Source organism: Epinephelus lanceolatus, chromosome 1, assembly GCF_041903045.1.
Source record: "Epinephelus lanceolatus isolate andai-2023 chromosome 1, ASM4190304v1, whole genome shotgun sequence".
NCBI classification, from domain to species: Eukaryota; Metazoa; Chordata; class Actinopteri; order Perciformes; family Serranidae; genus Epinephelus; species Epinephelus lanceolatus.
The window spans coordinates 26,323,400-26,349,933 of record NC_135734.1 but is presented as its reverse complement, the minus strand read 5'-3'; the positions used below and the strand labels follow the sequence as shown (position 1 = coordinate 26,349,933).

At 41.5% G+C, this 26,534-nt stretch overlaps 2 protein-coding genes across 4 annotated transcripts; both read right to left on the bottom strand.

Moving 5' to 3' along the window:
- Positions 1 to 1,240: 1,240 nt before the first annotated feature.
- Positions 1,241 to 10,793, bottom strand: tmcc2 (transmembrane and coiled-coil domain family 2). Of its 2 annotated transcripts, none has more exons than XM_033625667.2 (5): positions 10,582 to 10,793; positions 4,959 to 5,360; positions 4,039 to 4,655; positions 3,598 to 3,733; positions 1,241 to 2,277 (listed from the first exon to the last, which is right to left on the bottom strand). In XM_033625667.2, exons 1-5 carry the CDS (start codon positions 10,702 to 10,704, stop codon positions 1,978 to 1,980), a joined length of 1,578 nt encoding a protein of 525 aa, XP_033481558.1. In that variant the 5' UTR covers positions 10,705 to 10,793; the 3' UTR covers positions 1,241 to 1,977. The 2 variants fall into 2 exon arrangements, with proteins under 2 accessions (XP_033481558.1, XP_033481559.1); XM_033625668.2 differs by having other exon boundaries at positions 10,440 to 10,649.
- Positions 10,794 to 14,831: 4,038 nt separating this feature from the next.
- On the bottom strand, positions 14,832 to 19,956 carry cdkn1a (cyclin dependent kinase inhibitor 1A). Of its 2 annotated transcripts, none has more exons than XM_033625702.2 (3): positions 19,586 to 19,956; positions 16,531 to 16,987; positions 14,832 to 16,437 (listed from the first exon to the last, which is right to left on the bottom strand). In XM_033625702.2, exons 2-3 carry the CDS (start codon positions 16,979 to 16,981, stop codon positions 16,382 to 16,384), a joined length of 507 nt encoding a protein of 168 aa, XP_033481593.1. In that variant the 5' UTR covers positions 16,982 to 16,987; positions 19,586 to 19,956; the 3' UTR covers positions 14,832 to 16,381. The 2 variants fall into 2 exon arrangements, with proteins under 2 accessions (XP_033481593.1, XP_033481592.1); XM_033625701.2 differs by lacking the exon at positions 19,586 to 19,956 and adding an exon at positions 17,344 to 17,467.
- Positions 19,957 to 26,534: the final 6,578 nt, after the last annotated feature.

Genomic DNA, 26,534 nt, shown 5'->3' with positions numbered 1-26,534 from the left:
TTCATGTTCCCATGGCAGCATTTATAAGAGGACCAGATAAAATGCCTTGCACGAGAAAGCTGCTCTTGATTGGTCAGAATTTCCATGCAGGAAAAATCCAGGAAGTAAACAAAACATTGAAGAAGAGTACACATGCAAGATAAATGTGACACTTTCTAATGTCACAATGGAGGGACAACTACGCAGGTTGATTTTAGCGCTGCTCATTGTGTACTATATTGCTGTCATTGTTCATTTTAGTCAAACCATACAGTTTGAAAACAAGGTGCGGCTCCAACTAGAAAACAATGTTTTGATGCATTGGATGTGCTGAATGTGCATATTAAGGCAGTACAGGAGGAGGTGCACATTAATAATCCTCCAGGACTGTAACATGCTCATGTTTAACCCAAACAATGCGTAATGTGACTGCAGTTGGTTCGAATTGAGGTCAGAACACGTTCTCATTACAAACAAACTGCACCAGAGTTCGTTTGTAGGCGGACCGAGGCCACCTCTTCAAGAAGGTCTTAGTCCGGTTGTTTTGGTGCACACTCGACTGCGATTGCTGTGTTCACACCTGCCCAAACGAACCACGCTTAGGGGGCTAACAAATTGAACCGAACAGGGCAGTTTTAATTTTCACCTTGCTAATTCTAGTTAGTGCCTGCTGATGCTGCTGGGGCACCAGCGTACACCGTCATCCCTTTCAGCAAGAAAGGAAAAAGAAAGGAAAGGGAAAGAAAGCAAAATGACCTTGTAAAAACTGAAAAGGTGCGTGAGAGAGACATGAATCAAGAGAGAAAGCATAAGGGGCCCAAAGAGACTGCTTATACACAGGGCCCAGAATGTGGTGCTACGCCCCTGCTTATAAGACTTACCTAATTAGATTAGAAGGTAGTGCTATTATTTCTATATCTTATATATATATATCATATATATTAATTAATGTAAGATGTTGCTCTTTTACAAATTCCACAAAATTTCAGTCAAAAAGTTCAGTCTCTGAAATAAAAAGGATGATAAGGATATATTCAAGGTCAGCCTAATATATGAAATCATTTATTTCTTACAGTGTTTAATAAAACAGCAATAATTGTTTTTTGCAAACTGGATATAAACTTTGATACAATTTGACATGCCAGTTAATTTGACACTGTGGATAGTAGCAGTTCTACAATAGTGGTTATGAAAGAGCATTTATGGACAGAACAAATTTTACATTGTTGAATTATTATGGTGAATCTGTCGCAGATATCAGCTTTTTTTTTTTTTGTTAAACAGTTCATTCGACTTCAAGAAAAAGACAAAAAGAGAGAAATGCGTCTAAAAGCACTGCTTCAACACCAGAACAGGATGTGAAACAAACCAGGAGTGACACTGAGCCGAGATACAACATACCTGCACTGTTATTTCTGACAACAAAACGGCAGTTATAGAAGATTCATCTAGTCATTAATGAAATGGTAACTCATGCCAGCTAGATGCATCTTAGTGCACATATGAGGACATGCATGAGCACATAACATTCATGGAAAAAAACCTTTATCCTCTCAAATATTCTATAGCTTCAACATGAAGGTTACGGCGAACATGGTCAGCATTTTAAAGTCGTTATTAAGTTTTCATGTATCATAAATAATTAGAAAAAGACGATCCAAAGATTTCTTGCAAGAAACTCAGTTTTTGGTGACAGCAATGCAACCGATGATTGATCATCAACACCAGTAGATTTGGGCGAGATGAGATGATGTCTTTTGTCACTTGGCAAGCAGAGAATTTCTGTTCTTTCATTGTAAACACCTCTCCACACCCTGCAGGCTGGATCCTGTCCATCCTCATTTAAAAGTGCCATGTTTTGTCCTCAGATTGCTCCTCCTTCACTCTCACAGGCAACAAGTGCAGTGGCCCTCGTTCTATTTCAGTCCTTCAATCCTTCTGTGGTGATGAGTTTGTGACTCCCTGCTCTGGCCTCCGCTGCCGTCTCTCTCAGGGAGCTCAGCTGGGCAGCAGCCACGGCTCCACAAAGTCCCACTGCTTCCACAGGATGAACAGCAGCAAGGTCAGCAAGACGGTGGCAGCCACCCGGGCTCGGGTCTTCATCAGCGGGGTGATGAAGTTGGCCAAGGTTGAGACGAAGACCAGCAGCACGGCCATGAGCGCCAGGATGACGTTGATGAGTTTACCCAGCAGAGCTCGAGCATTGGCGTTCTCCACTCCCTCCAACTGGACGACCTGCTGCTGTTGCTGCTGCAGCTCCAGCTTGGTGATGCGGGTCAGGCACGACTCCACGGCCTCCTGTACGTACAGAGGAACCACAGTGGGATTTTTTTAAAGGCCCTGAAAAATTATTTTCTCAACAAAACGTTTTACTGTGAGTGAAGAACCTACCTAACCCTACATGAACACACAGGTTTCTGCCAAAGTTACAACAGTTTATTTCAGGTGAGAGATTTCTGTTTGGTGTTTTTTCTTAGCTCTGGTGAGGGCGGGGCTAAGTGGGACAGTGTGATGTCGTGTACTACAGTACACCAATCAGGTTTTAGCAGAATTTGAAATTTTGGTGGGTTGGTTGGCCACAGTGTCTCAGTCACTGAGTTTATTTGGTGTTTTACCAACCCATCCTCGCTCCCAGCTCATCAAATATCGAAGCTTGGTCAGTGGCTCCAGTATCACATACTGATGTTACCGATGATACTGATGCACCGCCCTTTGAGACACACCACGTGGCATCATTATTTGATGCTTTGAGCAACAGCCGAGGTGAAAAGAGCGAGAAAGTCCTTATAGGGCAGCGGGGAGAAAACACAGAATGTACACCTGGGAAACTGCTGTATGTGTCCTGTGTGAAACCAAAGATCTATGTTGGGTTATTTTAACAATATAGTGTGGTAAGTAACATGATCACCACCACACTGAACTGCACTCATACAGTGGATAATGCTGATATCAGGATGGTGTTGTTGCATACATGTAGCACCAACCCTCCAATTCCCCCCCAGGTTACATTAGTTCTGTCAGCACTGTTGCTGCTGTTAGCACTGTTTATTGAGTTAGCACCTGTTCTAGCCCTATACTTTAGCTGCTGGTTAAAGTATAGGGTATAGCTGGTTGTTAATTGCTAGATTAGTTGGATGTGTACATACTCACAGTCTTTACCAATGTTTTATATCATCATACATTTATTTTCTCACCAGCGTCCATAATGTCCGTATAATTCCCAATAGGTTTGAACACAAAGTTCAAATAGGTACAGCAATATAAATCTTAATCCAAGCGCAGTCAAAAACTGTTTGCTTCCCTTAATCAACAGCACCTGTGCTTGATTGTGCTGGCATGGATTTAAATACACCATGGCCAGCCTCAGCCAGTGACATAATCCACCTAGTGGTGTGGCAGGATAGTACATTTAACACAAATCAAACATATGGCTCCAACTGCTGACTAAGCCCCCTCCATATTAAGAACCCCTGACTCTGAATTATAGATTTGCTCTGAATGTTGGATACAGCTTCTTTAAGAGCAAATAAGGATATTTTATATTATAGAAAAACACTAAAGATTAACAGCCACGTCTTAAGATGTTTAAATATCTATGATAATGTGGCAGACTTTTACCTGAATGTCTCTTGCTCTCTCGTAGGACTGGTAGGCAACTTTTTCCTCCATGCTGGCGAGTTCCTGTTTAAGGTTAGTCATCTCATTCTGGTGCAGCTCTGTTAGGTCATTCAGCTGTTCTTCAAGTCGTTCATACCTGAATATACAGTACAAAACACACACACGCACACACACAAGAACGCTCAAACTAATGTCCCAGTGTCGAGTATCCAAAGCCTAAAGATTCATATCTTTAGTAGGAACGAATGGGCTTCGGGCTAAAAGCCACAGACAGAGTATGGATGTACAGAGAGATGTGCTGCTGATTTCAGTCTTCTCATGGGATTTGGATTTGTTGACATTAACAAAAAAATATAATTTCTTAATCCATCATGTGAACTACACTGTGAAGACTGCACTGAATACACCAGTTCATAAGTATGACTTTTTTGTGACGTGTACCTGTATCTCTCTTCTTGCAGGCACTGTGTCATGTAGGAGTAGTCACTCTGCAGCTGGCCCTTCATGTCCTCGATGGCATCCTCCATGTGCGCCTGGCTGGCTTTGATCTCCTGCAGGCCCTCAAGTAGAGAGTCCCAGGAGCTGTGCATGTGATGGTGGTGGTGATGGTGCCCATCCAGTCTGGGGCTCCCCATGGTTGGTCCTAACAGTCCCCCTCCTCCACCCGCCCCACCAGAATTACTGCCTGCTCCGGAGCCCGACGTGGCGCTGGAGCACTCGTCGTCGCTGCCGTACTTTGGGCTGGATACTAGAGTGGCACTTCCACTCAGTGCACGAGGTGTCGGGGTGTCCTCAGAATGGCCCCCGACTCCGTCCTCGAGTGAGTCTTTTAGATGAGCAATGTTATCTGCGCTGCCAAATTTGTTCCTGATAAGACTGGCAAACTCTCTTGGCTTGGAGACCACAGCTGTGTGAGTGAGGGCAGATACTCCGCCTTTGACTCCTTCAACTACTCCACCTCCGAAACCACTTATCCCAGCACGAACGTTGGCCCCAACGTCCTTTAATCCCTGCTGCATGTCCCGCAGGACATCCTTAGGCTGCCGGGCCGGTCCATTCTGTAGAGAGGGAAGAGAAATGAGGAAGCAGAGAAGTGGAGGATCTCAAAGGTAGGAGAGATTAGGTTAAGGGAGAGAACTGTAGGAAGATAGATGAGGAAAGCAGGCCCTGTAGAGAATTAGGTGAGACACAGGATGATGCATTGGTTTAGGAGATGAGAATCATCAGTCTATATTTGGACACAACTGTCCTCACAAAGTTCAACACTCTTTCGAGTCAGCCACCAGATAATTATTCACAACAGCCAGAGCACAAAAACAGATGCACATAAATAGATCACATGTTCTCACACTCTCACCTACCTGTTCTATCTCCTTTAGCTTCTTGTGATAGTGCTCTAGTTTCTTGTGCAAGTGTGCGATGGTCTGTGCTGACTTCTGGTTCTTCTTCTCGAACACCTGCTTGATCCTGGACGCCTGCTGTTTGTCTGCGTTGTGGGCCAACTTCAGGTATTCTGCAACGTTATCGTCACGGGCCTCCTGCTCCACACGGATCTGTTCGGTGACCTTCAGGATCTTCTGCTGCAGATGCTCCAAAGCAGCACGCGTACGCTGAGGCTCGCCAACCCCGATACCCTCTGCGCCTCCGCAGGCCATGACCCCAGATGCTGCTGCTGCCGCCCCGTCCGCACTGATGTTACTGTCAGAGCCTCCATGGCTGGTGGTGGAGGGTAGGCCTAGAGTTGCCACCTCGCTCTTGTCCAGCTGTGGGGATGAGAGGGCAGGAGGAGGTTATCAGGGCTGGAGAGAGCACTACAACTACTACAGATGAAATAGGCTACTGTTGACATGGCCTTCCTCAAGTACAAGGAACATCACATGTATTGATATCTATGTGTACAAAGGAAGATTATTCTGACTGATAAGCACAGTGAAAGGCTCATTGTTCCATCCTGACTGTGATTATTTGTCCTTTATTCTAAAAAAAAAACAAACAAGTTTTTCCACATGGGAAAACAAGTTCGTCTCAAGCTTTAATGAAATATCCATCTGACAGTGCAACAAAAGATAAGCTGTGGTAGTTTTTGGCTCTGTAACTTCTTAATGATTTCATAGAAATGTCCTAGAACTAATTATAGGGAAAAGCTTCAGACAAAGTGTTCACTTGATACAACTTTAATTAATTTGTTTCAGTGTAATCCAGCAAATCTTTTAGTCAGGCACAGACGGCCAGACAAACATTAAATCTAGGCAGTAATTATGATATATATTGGCGGGGACACATCCGCAAATATGCTCAAAATGTCCCTCCCAATATACTGAAGGAAAAATGTTACAGTGGTGGAAAAAAGTTTTCGGACACCCTTAAAATTTTACACAATCTCAAATATTATCATGAAATATTTGTGGAAAAATCTTTTTTGTGTTTCAAAAGGTGTGGCTGCATTAGACAGATACAAACAAATACAAATTATATTTTCTTGTTTATTGTTTACAAGAAAAACTAACAAAACTAAATTCTTGACAGTTTCAATATGTCAGTTCTCAACATTGTCGGTATCAAAGTCAACAAATAACAGAGAATGTGTTCAAAACTGAACAAAAAATAAATAAACCATCACATCATCAAATTAATATTTAGTAGTCCTGCCATTGGCACGTAGTAGAGCTCTAATCCTGGCTGGCATGTTCCCCACGAGCCTTTCACACTGTTGAGGGGTAATCTTGTCCCATTCTTCTTGAATTACTGCTTTTAATTCTTCTTAATTCTTTGGTTTATGCTTTGAAACAGACCTTTTGATAATCCACCACAGATTTTCAATGGGGCTCATGTCCAGGGATTGAGCTGGCCACTCTAAGACCTGGATACTGTGCTCCTGCAGCAAAGTTCTACTGGCCTTGGATGTGTGGCAAGGGCCATTATCTTGTATCTTGCAGAAGGGAGCATGTGGGTTTCGAGAATGGTACAATACTTGGTAGAGTTCAATGTGCCATCACAGACAGTGAGATGACCAACACCAGCAGCACTCATGCGTCCCCAAACCATGATACTGCCTCCACCATGCTTGACAGTAGGTACTGTACATGCTGGAGATAATGCTTCGCCTGGCCTTCTGCGTACCCTCACATTAGTAGGAGGAAGATAAAGCTGGAAACTGGACTCATCTGACCACAAAATCTTCTTCCAATTCCTGGCTGTCCAGTTCTTGTGTGCCTGGGCCCAACGACGCTGGGCTAACCTCTGCCTCTCATTGATCAGGGGCTTCTTGATAGCCTTGTAGGACCTTAAGCCATGATCTAAAAGTCGGCCACGTACAGTGCGGGTGGAACACTGGACACCAGTCTGGTTTGACCACTGCTGCTGAAGCTCCTGTGATGTCATTCGGCGGTTTTGCCTGCACATGCGGATCAGGATGCGGTCATTTCTTGCTGAAGAAACCCTTGGACGCCCAGATCTTGGTTTGTCTTCCAAGCTGTTGGTTCGTCTGTATTTCTGCAGAGTGTATCCAATTGCTGAAGGACTGCATCTGCACTTCCTGGCTATCTGGCGGCAGCTGTACCCTTCCTGGCTGAGAATCTTTATCTTCAGGCGTGTTTCCTGCGTTAGGTTCCTTGTTTTAGCCATTTTTGTGTCTGAAGAACTTTCAGATGTGCTGGCTTTATGTAGACACGAAGCTTGGCAACAAAAATTGTGTCTTTTAATAAAAAGAACGACCTTCATCACTGGTACCAAAATGACCCAATACTCAAAATTTCTTATGTATTTTTATGGAACCAATCAATTTTAAGTTTTTAATGGCTTTTTCAGGATTTATTTAGTATTTTGGCTGTGACTGTACTAAAAGAAATTGCACTTGAAGACCTAAGAGTGATTCTTAATGCAATATTTCACAAATGCACGGGGTGTCCGAAAACTTTTTTCCACCACTGTATGTTACCAAAGGCAACCAGGCACCACTGTCCAAAATAATCATGAGCAAATGTAAACATGATCATAAATAAACATTACAAATTGCCATAAATATTACTACGGGTTCTAGTGTTATGGTGTACTGCAGTTCTGCATGTGGTTTGTACAAGTGGCATAGTCGTACCCCAGCAGAAGCCACTGCTCGACTGCTGTCTACACCAGTGGTTCCCATCTAGTCCAGCCATGGGGTCCAAATTTTTCCTTAATCATTTGTTGAAGGGCCACAGAGTTTAAAATATTCACCATCATACTTGTGTTTGGCCATGTCATGGAGCTAGTAGCTGTCAGTTATTCACTCACTCTACAGCAGGAAACAGCACTTCAAAATAAAGGCTCTGTGCCAGATGTTCACTGTACTTAGAAATTAGGTGTTTTTTATGAACTTGACATGTTCGTGAGTCACTTGCGGTCCATTCAGAATGGACCCGCGACCCACTTTTGGACCGTGACCCACCAGTTTGTGAACTAATGTCAGTCACTGCATGAGAATGTAATATGAATGTTATGTAGGCTATATTGTGTTTGTACTCTTCCTGTGCAGCCCTTAGTCATATGCTGGCTCCCTAAAATGGCAGCAAACTTTAAACCCCTGATCTAGGATTTTTGTTTAAAATGTTCTAAATGGTCAACATATTCTCAATCTGACCTCCTCACATATCAACATTTGGTCATTGACTTTCCACATCCAGGTACGATGTGCAAGGTACCCTGGGTGTGTTAGTTCTGGGATGCTGTGTCAAGTTCTGCCTGTTACATGCATTGTCTTCATTCAATCGCGAATTGACATTTTTTTCCTGACGCGCATGGTTGTGTTTAGGAAAAAAGATCAGGGTTTGGCTTGGTAATCTTACAGGACGTGAGCACCTCTCTCCCAGGTGAAAGTCCGTGTTTGTTGGACCCATCCACCATTTGGACTTTCGTCGCCTTGAGTTTTGTTCTTGTCCCGCCGCATGTCCCCCTGATGCTACTGAGCACCATTAAACTATAATGATGACTGGCTGCGTATCATGCCGACATGAGAGGACGGCTTTGTTTGTTAGTGTCTGAAGCCGCAAGTCACTGCCCAAGTGCCAGATTTTGACAACTTCAGAGTGAGACCAGGTTGAAATGGCCAGTTTAGCTGTTATGTTTCCAAAAATTTCTCCTGTGGAGACTCTCCAGAACCCCTTAGAGGGTTGGATCACAGGGGTTGTTGGTTGAAAACAGTCCCCTCAACGTTAAATATGTGATTACAGCCCTACATTCAAGTCAACATATATGAGAACTAAAGTTTCCAGTAATAAACAAATATTCACTTGGGCTTAATTAGAGCATTTTTTTTCTTCAACCCAGCCAACATTTGTACGTGGGCCACATGTGGGGCATGGGTTGATTTACCCAAGTGGGCCCCACATAAGACGCCCATTTTGAGCCAATACCCACTTGCTACCTAGGTGGCCCAAGCATAACCCATGTGGGGCCCACTTGGGTAAACCCACCCATGCGGTCAATTAGCATGAGGCCAACATGGAACCTGTTGACAATCCCATTCAGGGCCCACTTTTCAGCCCATTTACAACCCACACTGGCCCCTCATACAAATGTTGACTGGAAAGTAAATGCACTTGGAAAATCAACAAATACCTATAAAGTCAACTGACAGACAAAAATAACTTCTCCTTGCAACCAAATTACAGTTTGTTTGAGGAAACTATTAGCAAATTAACTGAATCAAAATAAATATCAGCTGATCATTTCCTCTACGTTGGCTCCTGAACTGAGAGTCAGTCTGTTATGCCCATAATTGATTTGGTGGAGGCATCAGAGAGTACACAGAAAGGCCATCATGCATTAATTAGATGATAGATAATAGATAATTAGTCTTCTGCTTCCTGCTCTGCACAGCCTCAGAAACTCAGCAGCTCCACACACAAGTTACTCTAATACACTTTCTTAAAATGCATCAGACGGTAAAAGCATGCTGGTATATTTACAGCCATGATGGAGCAGCAGGTGACAGCTATGATAGTGATGAAATGATGGATCATCTATTATTAAATGCTCTGGATCATTCTGCCTGATTGATCTCATTGATCCATGAGGGAATTCCCTGGTACAGTGTGCATTATAGGCTATCTATGTGTGTCTTGGCAGATGGTGGGATTGTTAATGACCCTCTGCCTGACGTCAAAACAGTGTAATCAGAGCCTGCAGACATGAGCGCAGGCAGACATGACACCGAACATCTCATAGCGCTGCTCTAATTTCTCCACGCGGGATTTATGTCTATTTTATTTGCGTGACAGTGTGAAATGGGCACACGCTCCTCGCGCTATTATAAATCAGGCAGTGTGTGTGTGTGTGTGTGTGTGTGTGTGTGTGTGTGTGTTTTCAATACACAAAGTAGGTTACAATCACACTGTAATGGTGGGAAATAACAGATGACTGCAGTCCCTGGTGTCAGTGATTTCCTGATCTTATCACAGACAGAAAGTGAGATGCTTATGCAGCAGCTAAAGCGATGGCTCAGAGGAGGAGGGGGGTGCAGTGTCCGGCGTTATATGGGTGAAAACAAGGCAACAAAAAAAAAACACAACACGGAGCAGATGCTGAAATCTAACGGGGATGAATCCGGTGATGGATCACAAACACAGTTGCAGGAGGTCGGACGAGAAGATTGCGATGAGGATGGAGATGAGAGACATGTATGGTATTTATATATATAAATATAAAAATGAAAGCCAAGAGGACAGGGGCATGCCCGTGCCTTCTTCAGTCGGCAGGAGGACACACTGTGACATGAGACACGGCCGATGGATGTCAACAAGCGTGGATGCGCACACATGAGGATGAGACACAAGTAGCACAGCAATAAATTAAATTAGAAACGTTACCATACTGCTTTAATCCAATTTTTGCAGTGCCATTGCAAGTCTGTGTTCGAGGCCCATCCTCCTCCTCCTGCCTCCTCCTCCTCCTCCCCCTGAGCCCCCCTCCTCAAATATCTTTACCCCCAGCCGCTGTATGGCTGCTCACCTCCCTGGATCCTAACGCTCCATTGTTAATGCCATCGATATCTGCAGCCTCCCACTCCCTCCCTCTCCCTCTACAGCTCTGATCTATTCCTCCCTCCTTCTCTCCTTCTCTCCTTTGTGTCATATGCTCCCTCCGCCTCCCTCTGTCTCTCCCTTACCTCTCGCCCTCTCTCTCAGTCTAAATGCAAATGCTAGCTGTCCTGCCCTATAATGGATGTGGGAGCTAAGGGACAGATGATGGAGGGAAATGGGCGGGGGGATGGGAGAGCTTAGCGCAGGCGTACAGGTGCCTCTGTGTGTGCTGCTGAGGCCAGAGGAGAGAGGAGGGAGGAGGGAGGAGGAGGAGGAGGAGGGAGCACAGCAGGGCCTGCTCTGGGCCCTTCATCCCCCTAAACCCTCAATACAAACACATGCACCCAGTGTGCGCGCTGATGTGGGGCTGCAGTGATGTGGTGCCAAAGTACACAGTGTCTGCCTGAGCAGTGACTCACTCTCTTAATTTACCTTCTTCACAAAGTGTGGAGATACAACAACACAAGGCTGTCTGAGCCACTCAGGGCTGCTTCAAGGTGGATTCAACCAACTTCAGATCTCTCTCTGCGCCGGCCTGTGAAGGGATACCCACTACAAGTAGAGCTAAACAAGCTGTCATCACCATCTTAGCACCTTAGGAACTTGAAATACACTCAAAAGAGGAAAAAAAAACACATTCATCCATCGATGAGTGTTGCATAAAATTCAGACTCAAGTGCTGTGATGGAGGAAGTTTTTACCTTGGTGCCAAGATAGGCGTAAAAGCTATGCATTCAGACTTTAAATGACAGCTCACTCAAAAATTAAAAATACATATACATTTTCCCTCTTACCTGTAGTGCTATTTATCAGTCTAGATTGTTTTGGTGTGAGTTGCAGAGTGTTGGAAATATCAGCCGTCTGCCTTTTCTCTAATATAATGGAACTAGATGGCACTCAGCTTGTGGTGCTCAGTGCCAGAAAATATAAAAAACTCAACAGCAGTGTCTCTTTCCAGAAATCATGACCAGGTTACTCAAGATAATCCACAGACCTTGCTGTGAGCAGTTTCATGTAGGAACTATTTTCTTCCTCCCTAACTACACCTGCCAGCTGTATCACTGCGCAGAAGGAAGCATGCATCTACTGCTAGCTCACCTAGCACCACTGAGCTAGCTAACGTTACAGCTCAGCCGAGGAGGACGCCATTGATGTTTATACCTTGCACTGTCACAAGCATGAGCCTCTCATCATGAGTAGATGCACGCTTCTGTCTGTGCAGTGATACAGCTGGCAGGTGTGTTAGGTAGGAAGAAATTAGTTCCTACATGAAACTGCTCACAACAAGGATCAAAAGTAAAAGTAGCCTACTTGTTTCACTATATTTTTTCACACTACACTTTTTCAGAGCACAGCAGGGCCTGCTCCGAGCCCTTCATCCCTTAAACCCTCAATACAAACACACACACCCAGTGTGTGCATTGATGTGGAGCGGCAGTGATGTGGTGCCAAAGTACATGGGGTGACTGTGGTAGAGCAGGTCATCCACCAATGGGAAGATGAGTGGTTTGATCCCCGGCTCCAGTCAGGATGTTGAAGTATCCTTGGGCAAGATGCTGAACTCCAAATTGCTCCTGATGGCTGTTCCACCGGTGTGTGAGAGCATGTGAATGGTTACTGAGTAGCAGGTGGCACCTTGTGTGATAGCCTCAGCCACCAGTGTGTGAATCTGTGATTATGGCATAGTGTAAAGGCACTTTGAGTCGTCAGAAGACGGGGCCATACAAGTGCAGTCCATCCATTTACCATTTAAATTATAGAACTGGGTTATTGTAACTGACGGATTAATGTGAAAGTACATGTAGCACTTACTGATGATGCTGGTTGACCTGAAACTACTTTGAACCTCTTTATGTTTTAATCAAAGCCCCTTGAGGCAAATTGTGATTTTTAAAATTGGGCTGTATAAATAAAATTTACTTGAATATTGACTTAATCTATATTAATGTATAATATTTTATTGGCTGATCATAATTTCTGCATGTTCAATATTAGCACAGAAACTAGCATCTGCAGCTATCAAATAAATATAGTGAAGTTAAAAGTATAGTCACTCAGATTAAGTACAGGTACCTCAACGTTGTCCTTAAGTATAGTACTTCAGAGAACATACAGTTGTATTCCACCACTGCTTAAGTGGATATTCGATATTAAAAAGTCTATAATCAATACACTATTAATACACAATACAATTGTGCATATAATTGATGTAATATATTGTTCCATATATCCTAATGGCTTTCAGTTGTTAACCTCCCACCTGATTGGCTGGAATTATTAAATATTATTAAATATTTTATGCCACACCCTGCCCGTGGATGAAAGCACATTTCTTTTCCTCCTCCAGCAGCACCACAGGGGGCACCAGAAACACTCCTGTTACCCTTCGTTTCATTCAGACCTGAAATAAAGTTGGTAAGAAAGAATAAATAAATCTGGCATATGTATCCATTTATAAATCAGACACTCTGGGCAGCAGTTAGTCGTTCAGTTTATACACAGTCTGTGCACTGTCTGTGATTTGAACATGTAGTAATCCACCATGGCAGATTCTTCTTTACAGCGCAGGCTGAAGGTATATCTGCAGGAGGAATGTTCAACACCACACTGTCACACCTGGGTGTTTCCCTGAAAACATTCATACCAGTGGTACAGAGATAAGTGCTGTGGTCTCGACTCATACACTGAATACTGGAGGTAAAGCAAAGTATTCATATCCTTTATATTAGTGTAAATATAGGAATACCACTTTGTAAAAATATTCTTTTGGGGAGTTTTTCCTTATCCGCTGTGAGGGTCGAAGGACAGAGGGATGTTGTATGCTGTAAAGCCCTCTGAGGCAAATTGTGATTTGTGATATTGGGCTTTATAAATAAAACTGAATTGAATTAATAAAAGTTGGAAATCTTACCAATACCTCAACTTGATATAATTTAAACTATCAAAAAGTACTCACTATGCGTGCAACTGGGCCCATATTAAATATGTACTTAAGATAAATACCTACTATGCATTAATGTGTGATAAATAGCTTCACACTACTGTGGTCAATTGAGGTGGTCGTTAATTGTATTTTCTGTATATACTATAAAAGTACATCATTACTCATAAGCTGATGTGATATATGGTATATCTTTTATTGAGGAAAGTGATCTGAACACTTCTACTAATGATGCTGGTAAATAAAAATACATACAATGTAAAAAGACTCTGTCTTTCTATATCATGTGCCATTTTTCTTGTTCAGTATCACATGTATTATTACTATTCAATATGTGCAGTATTACTTGTTCAATATCATGTGCAATATTAGCTAATTTTGTAAATATCATGTGCAGTATCACTTTTTGATTATTAAAAAACACCATTACCTGTAAATAAAATTTTCAATATTTCTAGTTCACTATGATGTGCAATATTACTTTTTAATATCGTGCAATATTACTTGTTCAGTGTCATCTGCAGTATTACATTTCATTCACATGTGCAGTATTATTTGTTCAACATCATGTGCAATATCACCGTTTCTATTATTTTTTAAATATCATTGCTAATATTTCTTTATATTCTATTTGTTTAACTATTTTACTAAATGTATCTAATTTATTAGGCACTTGTGTTAGCTGTACTCCTTATGCACTTTACATTTATCACTCTGCTGTTTCTATTTTTATGTTGTTGTAATTTTTGAGCAATCTCTGGCACAAGTGGGTCCCTCAAGATTTAAAAAGTTATATTTTATCTGAAGAATTTCCTTCGGGATTAATAAAGTTCCGTCTAACCTTGTGTCTTATCTCTTAAAGGCCACATTCACACTTACATGTAGACATGATGGCCCATGTTTTGTTTTGCAACATGAAAATGCTGAGTTTAAGTGGGAAGTGGAAATGACTTCTGGCTATTTCACATTTATGTATTCATTAGATTTGATAGGTTGTCTCAGTCACACACACACACACACACACACACACACTAAAACCAAGTCTTAACCCTCAAACAGGCCTTTGAAAAAGTGAGGACCGGCTAAAATGTCCTCACTTTGCAAAAATGTCCTCACTCTGTTGCTAAAATACATTTTTTGGTCCTCACTGTGTAGCATTTACAAGTATAGACACACACACACTTGCCAGAGGAAGGATCAAAGAAAGACCACAAAAGAAGCAAACAATCCACAAGAAGTTTCATTTGAACATTTTATTGGAATTTGTAATTCTCATAATAATTAAACAAAAACTAAATTAACACAAGGCGTAGCATCTGGCAATAAATAAGGATAGATCTTTTCATCTGTAGCTTTTAACATAAAACAATATGTAGGACTTGTGCACAAGCGTCTACAAACAGAAGTGCATTCATTGTTTTGGGGGGTAATGCTGTGATTTGCTTAGCTTCCTATTTGCAGCAGCGAACATTTCTAAGCTGTCAATTGGTAGGGATTAGCATTACAGTGACCTTGTTTGACACCCTTTCAGATTAACCATAGCAGCAGGATTTGCCAACATAGACATTAACAAGTGTCAAGAACAAACATTTGGAGGCAGATAATGACACATTGTCTGTGATAATTGCACTGTGCGTCCAAACACAAAAGAATAAAGCACTTTAGCTTAGTAAATAACACATTAGCTTCTGAGAACACTTTCTTTTGATTGTCCTTTATGGAGCTTCAAAGTCCAAAACAAATGCCATGAAGGCACTTGATGCTGGGTGCTTTGGATGCAGCACCTGTCAGATGTATGTGCAATACTGCAGTGTTTTTTAATTAATTAAATGTGCTACTAAACAATGCTGTATCAAACTCTATACATAAACCTCTGATATATATATCAACATAAACCTAAATATAAGTGTTTTTAAGTGTTCAAAGGACATGGTGCTACACTCTTAACCTACAACACCTGGTGCTGTACACATGTCAGAGTCCGGACAGGGCGTTAGTGGAGATCTGCTTTGAAAATAAATCGACATACAGCAGACGGAAGGAACGGAAGAGGACATGATGGCACTTCTGTCATTTAAAATCTAAAGCAAAGCGACTGCGTGTACAGGATATCAAAACTCTTCAAGCATATTCCTATGAGTACATGATGGTAGAAAAAAAACAGCCTGTATGTCCGGATATATAAAGTATAAAACACAAAACAATGACTCCTAGCCCTCGTGATTCACATAGAAAAAACATGGTAAAAAAAACAATAGTGGAATTGAACAAAGGAGCCAGAGGGCTTCACCCATTATCAATCATCCTGCAGATTTGTCAGAGCCACACCTCAATGATTACACCCATGTGACATCTGTTTCAAGTGTATACAGTAATGTGTTCATCTGTCATGTGTCCGCACTGCTGGAGGCAGAGTCTCTACAAAGCAGAGACGTCACTGTGTTTCAAGTTCGGTGGAATGTGCAGTAGGAAATGTCTGTCAACACTTTGGCATCTCCCATGAACCAAATGAGTATAAATCCACTGATTCCAGAGATTAACAGTAATCTTCTCTGCTCAAATGTCCCCTTCTTACCACTGGGAAACCCCCACCCCCCCCTGCCCTCTGAGTGAATACAGTACCCTAATTAACCTTATACATTATAATGATGTGAGGTCCCTTCTGTTGTCAGGTGAATCTGCTGAGTGACCATGCAGAGTCCGTGCAGAGTGTAGACTTCCTGAGTGTTGCACTGTTTGTGTGGTTCACTGGAGATATTGGCACCTTTGCAGGAAACTGCACTGAAAATCACTCGCCGGATTTGCGTGGCATCCCAACTACTCTTCTTTTAGCCTGATAGAAATCTGTTGGGATAAAGGACGGGAAGTTAAGCTCGTGCAAATCCAACATGAAATCACCACTCTATTTATTCACACTTCAAATATCTGTGCATGTACCTGTAATGTTAGTCTGCTTCCTCTTCAGCCCCGTGGTCTCTCTCTTCTCTGGCGTCTTCTCCAGGTTCTCCAGGTTGAACGAACATCTCTCTGGCGACAGTGGAATGTTCTCCTTCTCCTTCTGTAGTGACCCCACCCTTCCTCCTGCCTTGGGCTTCACCGCTGCCTCTGCCACCCTCTGGGCCGCTGCTTGTCCCAGCCCATGCATGCAGGATCTGTAGAGCAGCGGCACCTTGGTGCCTGAGACGCCTTCCCACTGGAAGTCACCACTCTGCAGAGGCTTGTCCGAGATGAAGTCGAAGTTCCACCGCTGGGAAGCCTCGTCCAGGTCTTTCCTCAGGGCAGCCTGGTACTCCGCCTGCAGCTGCTCTCTGTCGACTGGGCCGAACAGGTTTCTTCGGGCAGGGCCGTTTCCAAGGGCGCTCAGGATCCGCTTGTGAGAAGCCATCATTCCACACTGCAGTAAACAGAGATAAGACCATGGGTTAGTGCTGCTGGACATCACCAGTGATCAGCTGAGACTGTGACGATGAGCTGAATCACTGTCTTCTTCTTTTTCATTATAAATTAAGCTGCAAATATACAAAAAATGTACATAAAACAAGTAATGGCTGCATCTTTAAATCTCAGACACTTAATGACATAACTCTGTAAAGAAAAAAGATGCATTAAATTCTCCTAAGTGAATAAAAACCTTAATTTTGACACCGATCTAATACTAAAACTAGGAAAATAATCAATTCTGAATTCAACAAAGCATAAAACATAATTATTTTTTCCTGCCTCAGTTTAAATATTAGAAATCAGGCTTACCATGGTTCTAATCTGCTACAGTCTCCTCAACATGAACAACACAGCATCTCAGACTGGTGTGTTACTGGCCAGCTCTCTTTATAGGCAGCCTGTGACTCATTGAGCCCTCCTGTGTAAATCACTAGTACATGCCTGGACATAATCTCAGACAGACATGTAGGGGCAAATCCTCGGCCGAAATCACTGCAGGTGCACAGAGGCACCACTGGGTGGCAGTGTGAGACCTTCTACAGACTGTCAGCCCAGCTACACAAGTTAGAGACCTCAGTGAGCAGCTGTACACAGGACCACAGCAGAGGTTAGATTAATATAACTTATTAATAAATCTGTGCTTTCCACTTCTGTATGTAAAGATTAATCATATACAAACTATTCAGAGTATAAGGGCTGGACGGTCATGGTGCTTTCCTGTGAGAGCTACAGGAAGGAATCAGCTGTGTCTCGGGAGAATAATAACTCATTATAGTCATCCGGGAAGGGCTGGGCAGGATTCCCATTTCAGCAAACAATCAAGAGAAACCCGTCCCAGCCCACCCCAATTATCTGGCTACAGCATCGTAGGGGAGGAGAGGTCATTGTAATTAGAATAGTAATAACAGGGGAGACACTAATAAAGTTCACTGTCACTAATTAAATAAATTATACTTGATCTAAGCAGAGAAACTGTTTGACTCAGACTGGCAGCTACTTTAAAGCCTGTCTGACATTTAAACAAAGCTTTTAAAGCAAATATGTTCATCAAAATGACCCCTGACAAATTGTTTGGTAAATATAGGTATTTATGAACAGACTGTGGTAGAACGTGTCCTGTCCTGTCACCTGACTTGGCTGCAGCTACACAGCACAGCAGACTAGTGTGAGATCATGTGGCATGTTTCCAGGAACTTGAGTTCATTCATGTTCACTTTACCACAGTCTACAAACACTGAAACAGACACCGAAACCAAAGCTTAAAACCTCCTGGTTAACCACGACACATCTCCCAAACATTATCAAGTTGTGGCATTGATTGAAATGAATATTTATTGAATATTCGTGTATTTTTTTTGATGCAAAAATGTAGCTTTTAATTTAAGATCATAAGAGGGAAGCATTTTCTCTCTGTTTATTATTATATAACATGATTTGGTGTCTTAAAATGACACAGATAGACAGTAAATGAATACATTAATATTAGTTATTGCTGTTTATTATAAGGGCAGATGTTTGTGATCTCACAAAAGTTCAGTTGAAATGTTTCACTAAATCTTTTAGTCAGGTATCAAAGTCACAGATATGACTGGATGAGTCTGGCAGCAGTTTTTTAACGGGGTCTGGGGGCCTCCTGTGGACCATGAGGGACATCTTTTGGTACATATTATACTTTAAATACATTTATAAATTGTTTAAAACTATAAAACTTGCTGGAAAGGATAATGACAAGTATTCTTTTGAACCGTGGATTTCACGCCCCTTCCCCACCCACTGTTACATAACTGTGGACCTGTGTGTCCTAAGGTCAGGTAGGGTCCCTTCAGTGGGAGAAATCTCATCGACTTTTATCCAAAATAAATCAATATATCAAATAAATAAGGGTCTCTCATGGGTGAAAAAGTGATGTAGAAAAATGTGGGGAGCACCACTGTGACCAGAACCCCCACTTTTTTTTTTTTTTTTTTTTTTTTTTACACAGACACTTGACGAGATACGACGTCATTGTGGGAGCCAGGCGGGGCGGGGCGGGGAGGGGGGAGTGATTCAAGTCTGGTGGCGGGAGAAGGAGTCATGCATGTGCGGCGGAGGCACCGGCTCGCCTCGGGACCCTGCCCAGTTCACTACGCCGCTCCACGTGAGGCTGGAGCTCGTGTCAGCGAGTCAAAGTGGGGCTGTCACTGGAGCCTGACAGACCTCCCTCTTCAGACACTTTGCAAAATAACTCTGATAACAACCAGCAGGAGTTTGGGAGATTGTTGATCAAGTTTTAAGTGACGAACTTAAACCTTGAAATTAATATTTAGATATAAACCTACATAACTTAAGCTCATATGACTGGTTGAATAATCATGCATACGTTTGATTTTTAAGACTGGAAATATAAAAATAGACATGAAACTATGGAAATATATAGTAAACTTTGCAGTAGCCCATTTATTACGTACTAAAAAAAGACATATAACCCAGAGATGTGCTTTCAAACTAACAAAACACTTCAGTACATACTTAAAACAAGCATTAAAGCATTAATAAGGAGTCGTTTACTCACATTATAAGTCGACTGTAGTCCACTCCAGTTAGATCCGTCTTAATTCAAACCTGTTGAATGCTTTGTTTATCTGCCTCCTTCTTGTTTTGTTGTCAACAACAACAGCTCTGGTGAGTAAACTGCCCGAGGCTGATGTTATTCTGTCCACTCTCTGCTATGAATCAGACACAGCAAACCGATCACTGCTCCTTGATGATTCCTCCAAGTGTACTCTCAGATATTTGGTTCAACTTTTATGAACTCCGGTGGGCGGGGACCCTCCTGTCCCGTGCAGGGGCGGGGTTTGTGGGGTACACACACGTGGAATTTTGCCCGGTAAACACTGAGCACACGTGAGACTTGGCTCCGTAGTGGGTCGGGAGGAAATTCCAGCTCAGGTCAATCCAACACGGTACCCGACTTTGCCTCTAACTGCGCATGTGTGAGGAGCAGTTGACTGTGCACTAATTTGCGAAGCCTAGTTTTGTGGAGGAATGCCCCGCCCTACGCTATCTCTGATTGGCTGGTACTCGTTGCCTTCATTGATTGGATTGGTTAGCTGTGGGCAAGAGGAGTGTGATTGGTTAGAGTTAGTGAAAGAATGTCATGTACGCCAATCAGAGGCAGAGTAAGGCGGGACATTTCTCCGCTATCCTTTTTGAAATTTTATTTTATTTTATTTTATTTTTTTATTTTATTTAGCCATTCATGTTCATTAAGTAATAAAGCTTCAAAATACATACACTGGAAAAAAATAAATCATCAGAATGACCACAAATGACCACCACATATTGGAGGCAAATATTGTGTATATATATATATATATATATATATATATATATATATATATATATATATATTTTTACTCAACTACATTTATTTTGTTAGCTTTAATTACTAGTTAATTTGCACATGAAGATTATTAATACACATTATATGATTAATTTGATAAATGATATGTTATCATAGGTTACGATACCCAGCAGTAGCTTATGTGGAGTAATAAACAATAGCTCCACCTTTGCCAGCTAACACTGAAACGATGAACACATTAATGCATCAATAATTATAATTCAGTAATCTGTATGATTCTGAAACTGGACATTCTGCATGAGTATACTGTTACTTGTGGTTATCTCATCGTATTGATTGATGTTTCTTTAGACCTATAAATAAATATATAATAAAACATGATCATATGTTTTATGTGTACTCAAATTGTAAAGAAACTACAGCTCTCAGATAAATGTAGTGGAGTAAAAAGTACAATGTTACCCCAAGTTGTACATGTGCTGGCAGCTAAGCCAAACACCCCTCTACTCTTTGATCAATGTTTTAATAATTTCTCTTAAAAGCATTTAAAAGGTTAAATACTGTCAAGAATCTAGTGAGACTGGTAAAAAACACATCAACTCATTAACTTGTAAAAGGATAAATAGTATGTGATGACCTTAAAATGACAGTACATCAGCTTTTGGCCTTTTGGTTTAAATATTTATGAGCAATTCAGACTAACCTGGAGTTTTCTGAGTTACTTCCTATTAAAGCAACTAACCAGATCCGCTGGACTTGTTGTTGGACTCTTAAAATGCTTGTGAGATGTCTCTGTAACTTCCACACTGGTTACATACTGTACTCAGAGGTCTGTTCCATGCCGGGTGTTCCTGCTGTTGTTGAAGCCAGGCTTGTTTATCTCAGCAGCAGGTTAGCCTAGAGACAACTCCTCATGATCCCCAGCCCCACCAGCCGTGTTCCCAGCACAACAAGAAGAGCCCTAACTGTAGGATGCACTGTATAAAGGCCCAGCTGATGTGACCACAGTGAGCCCTTTGTTGAGTTGCAGACTGACGATACACAAGAGAAACACACTCAGACTCTGAAACTGATCACAAACAGTAGGCTGCATCTACAGTACAGTTATATTCAATGGTGATATGTACTCAGTGAAGTATAAACTGAATGCAAAGACACAATGAGCGCACACTGTTTGTTGCTGAGCAGCAGCTGTGTGACTCTACATTTGTACAGCTGAGTAGACACTTTATTATCTCTCAGCTCAAAGGCAGCTGCACGGTGCGGAGGGGCGGAGAGCCCCATCAAATTATCTTTATTCATTATGTGCTTCATCTTGTTCAGGCCTTTGTTCTGCATCCTGTGAAGAGTTTAATGTGATAAATGGCACCAAATGAAGCGCACTGAGAATATGCATGACCACTTGGTTAACTATTTACGGAAAGACACAAGTTTGTCAAGGGAGTTCGGCTCTTTGCAACTTAATTACCTGCCACTACGGTTGCATAACATAAACTTAAATACTTGACTTCTTACACTCAAGGGTCAGGTGTTCAGTCACCTGTTGCCCGTTGGAAAAAAAGATATAAAAATGTATTTAATTTAGATGATCTCAGAAACTGGACCATTCTCATCAGAAAGATACCAGTGTATTGAAAAAGAATAAACTAAACTTATCTGTTTGTTTATGAATAAAAGTGTATTGATTTTTTAATTCATACAGTATAGTATGTATAGCATAGCATACATAGTCATGGTTTTAATGCAGGACTGATTCAGGTCTGAACAGCCCGTTAAAGCTTAAGTAGGCAGTTTAATTTTGGCTACCTCTGAACATATTACAATTCAAGACCTCTTCACCTCTTCTTGGCACAGGTCATTTCAGAGAGTGTTGCTACTGGCCGTTCTATAAATGCACATATGCATGCTCGTCACTTAGGTGAAATCTTGATTCAATGCTAGAGAATCCTGCAAAGAAATTGGCTATTCCAGCTTGGCTACAACCACCCGCACTGCAAAGCAACACGAAAAGGAAGACATGTCGAAGACTTGTTTAAAAGAGGTTCTCACAATAAACAAAAAAGATTACTTGTCAATACCGGTGAGACGTTTCAGAGATGGAGAGAAAATGTTGCTAGTAATTTAGCCTTTTGCTAACTGGAGCTAAATGCTCATGGCTGTAGCTTCAAGTTAACATTTATGTAGCTAACATTAGCATTACAGACTTCCTGGAAGGAGAGCAAAAAGCAGCCGCAGCAACCTGAATCCAGCCAGTGCAAACCCCAGCACCAGGAGACCAGACAGCCCTGACTCCCCGCTGGATCAGCAAACTTTCTGTTGCCACCATTACACACGTTTGACACCAGGCATAGTAACATTAGCATTATGTCTTTGTGGGGAAAATGTGTCTAGTAGAAGACTGTGCTTTGTCTGTGAATCCTGTGAGTTATAGCGAAACCAATTTGTGTACTTGTAATAGCAACTGTCGCTATAGAGTGTGCCAGGGCTGACGTCAAAACCCGGAAGTTTAGCATTGCGGTGGTTCCTGGAAGAGAAAGTGAATGTGATTTTTGCATTGCGTTTTGGATTATGTCAGAAAATAAGCTCTGTGGCTAACACAAGTTTGATACTTACAGGTTTTGTTCAGCGAGATAATCTTCACATATGAACACCTTTCATACCGCATTTGAAGCTTAAATGCGATCGCCAGAAGTAAAAAGCTAACGTTAGGCTTTAATAGACTACATGACTACTCCACGGTCGCATGACTCTTGACGTCACCACTACTAAGCTTTCAACTGATTTCGGCTGCTTTATTTTAAGAACATTGTATAATGGGGAAATCAGACTGTTTAAACTAAAGAAGCTGTAATGGCAGACTGCCAGCACTCTCGCCTGTTCGGGGGTGATGACGTTTAATGTCCCCAACAGGGTTTGTAGTTGTATTGAGCAACTTGTTAGCAACCGCCTTTTTTACGACACGTAAAAGCTTCAAAATTCACAAGTAGGGTATTTACTGACGTGTTTTATGTCATAGAACAAAACCTGAAACTCGCTTAAGCTTTTGTTAACCACAGACCTTATTTGAGGCATTTTACCAAAATCCCATTCAAAAAACGTATTGACTTTTAGACGAGAGAACCGGAAGTGCTAAAAGCGCTAACGGAGTTCCGGGTTTACTGGCACACTCTATTGAGCCATGTTTGTGTTTTAGTTGTTTCGAATCGGCTAAACTTTACAGCCCTTCACAGAAACCCCACCGCCGACTAGTGTTTTTGGGGTGTAACTGCACACACCACCACACAAGTATAAATGCTCACAATGGCGTAGGCCACGTGCGTATAGGCTACAGCGTAGGCTCTGCATAGAGGTGATGCACAAGTATAAATTCTGCTTTAGAGGCCCTGGTTGGTTGATTTTGTGACCTTGGACAGAGCCAGGCGAGGTGTTTGTCTGTTTCCACTCTTAATGTTAAGCTGAGTGACCCACCCGCTGGCTCGGCTTCAGATTTAGTGAACATGGCAACTCCCCTTTCATTTAACTCAGCAAGAAACAGTAATTAGGCTAAGTGTGTTTTACAAAATATTTCACTTTTCCTTTAAGTTTTATTCTATAGAATAGGCCTACTAGAAAATGATGAAACTGTAAGCTGGTCCTTAATTGTCTTAATTCTATCTCACCAGCTGTCCCAAACCCAAAGATATTCACATTAATGTAAACTAAACTTGATCAAATTAACTTGGTGTGCCCAGATCTAAATTTAGCTCCACCAAGTGTCACTTCTGTGTTTCTCACACCAGTCATTACTCATGAAGCCACTCTGCTCCGTGGGCGACAGAGCGATAGAGAGGACGTTACATAACAGTGGGTGGAAATACCACAAGTCTGTGAGTGGATTCCCGCGAGTTCCTTCACTGTGAGACCCGTCTCCGCGGATACTGTGAGTCATCGCTCCTGTGATGTCATCAGCGCCTGAGTAACACGTGGAAAAGGGCGCGCAGATTTGAGCAACTTGCCTCTGTGTTATGCCGGTTCACGTGGATTGTCTGCGTGAACAGGGAGCCGTGGGATTGTCGGGGGTGTCACCGAAAAACACTATTGGGCAGTGGGAGAGGAGCTGGTGATGTAAAACCTCTGTGGGAACGAGACACGACCCACGGCTGTAACTTTAGATACAACACCTTCTGTGACCACAACTAACTATATAGATAAACTTTATTTAATTTCAACACCAGAGCGCTTAATATTAAAATTAAAATGTGTCCCTATTATTATGAGTATAATACTCCCTCAGTCTAACTACTGAAGATAGTTCAGAGCTTATAACAGTGATCAGGAGCGTTTAATAAGCTCTACACCACACACACACACACACACACACAGACTTTATCAGCAGCACAAGGACACCATTATTTGGATGCGTTATCTCTTATCTGTCCTGGTGAAATGGCTCAACTCTCAGTCAACTGATTACATAACCAACACCATGTACCACAGAAAACGAGGGAAATCTGAGCATATACATGTAGACAGACAGAGCCATGAACTGGTCAGGTTACTTTCTATACTTCCTTGTGACAAATCACATCCTCACCAGCCCACTGTCACACTCTGTGTTGTGTCAGTAACTCAGATGAGACAAATCTTATTTAGACATTTTAATTACATTTAGACATAAAATGACTTTAGCTCAAGCTGTATGGTATGGAGCCTTTAATTTAAGAGATTTACAGTCTATTTGAAATGCCACGCATCACCAGTTGCTACTTTTAGGCAAAACTTTTATTTTTAAACATTTCTATTTATTAAAACATGTCTCCAGTTCAATTTTGACTACCTAAAATGTGAATGTTTCAATCTTTACACCAATTTGCTTTTGTATATATATATAAATGTATTTGTATATCTACCACACATTAAGTTTTTATATTCTTAGATAAAAACCTGACAGAAAATGCAATTACAGTAAATGAGATTTGGAGCTGAATGACTCATAATTCAACATCTATTTCATTGGTTTTGCTAACTATAACAATCTGACACCTCATGACAAGTTAAAAGTAAAAAATATTAAAGCCAACACAAATATTATTTTAAACAAGGAATTAATATTTAAAAAAATCCTGAGTAAAATAATTTAACGCTTATTACAAAAAATATTTAAAAGAAATATAAATGCTATTTATAATAAAGCTTTTCATTTAAAAAAAATGCAGTAAATACATTTCATAAATATTTGGCATAGCATCAGATCAGTAGTATTCGACATGAAAATATGTTTTGATTAAATCATTGATAATTTGTTTGAAATTAAGTGATTCATGTTATTTAATACATGGATTTATTGGTTGAATTAACTGACATAATTTGATGATTTGAGCAGAATCAAGACTCACAATGTCTGTCCCTGGGCCATCAGAACTCTGAACTCCCATTCCTCATAAACTGTCCTAATGTTCATTCCCAGTCTGGGTGACATTACATACATTGAGTGCAATAACATCTGCCTCTTACTATTTATTTGATTCTTACTTATTGGTGATATGATGGGGTTATTTTCTGGGTTGTCACTTGTTGTTCCTTTTAACTTGCACTGTGTACAGTTGTAGCTTTTAAATTTAATTGTACTGCTTCAATGACAAAAGATTTCTATTCTATTCTTTGAGGTTATCAACCTTATACTCAAACTGATGATCATTTCAATAAATGAAGAAAATTAGTTGTCCACATCTTCTGTTGTTCATGCCAGGTTGAGTTTAGGCAGGCATTGAGGCTGAAACCCAGCAGAAACTCGACAATATCAAATGGTAAAAGACACCATTATGTTAGACCAGTAGACCGGGCACAAACTCAATAGCACCACCAAGTGGCGTAGATCAACAAGAAAAATGATCTACACTGAGGTGAAGGATGGCAGACAAAATACTTTAAAGATAAACAATAGATACTGGCATATAGAGGAAAGTAGTGCAGCTCAACCCAAACAAACTGCAGCTACATCGATGGGCAACAGAAGGATCAACTAAATCCACTGTACTGATTTCATGTGAAAGTGACTGATTTGGCTCCAGTTCAGCTTCTTGACTGATGCTGTAGCAGTGCCCTCTGGTGGACAACAACACTGTCTGATTATTCTCATGAAAGGCAAGAAGGAATTAACACACACAAGGAATGCAGG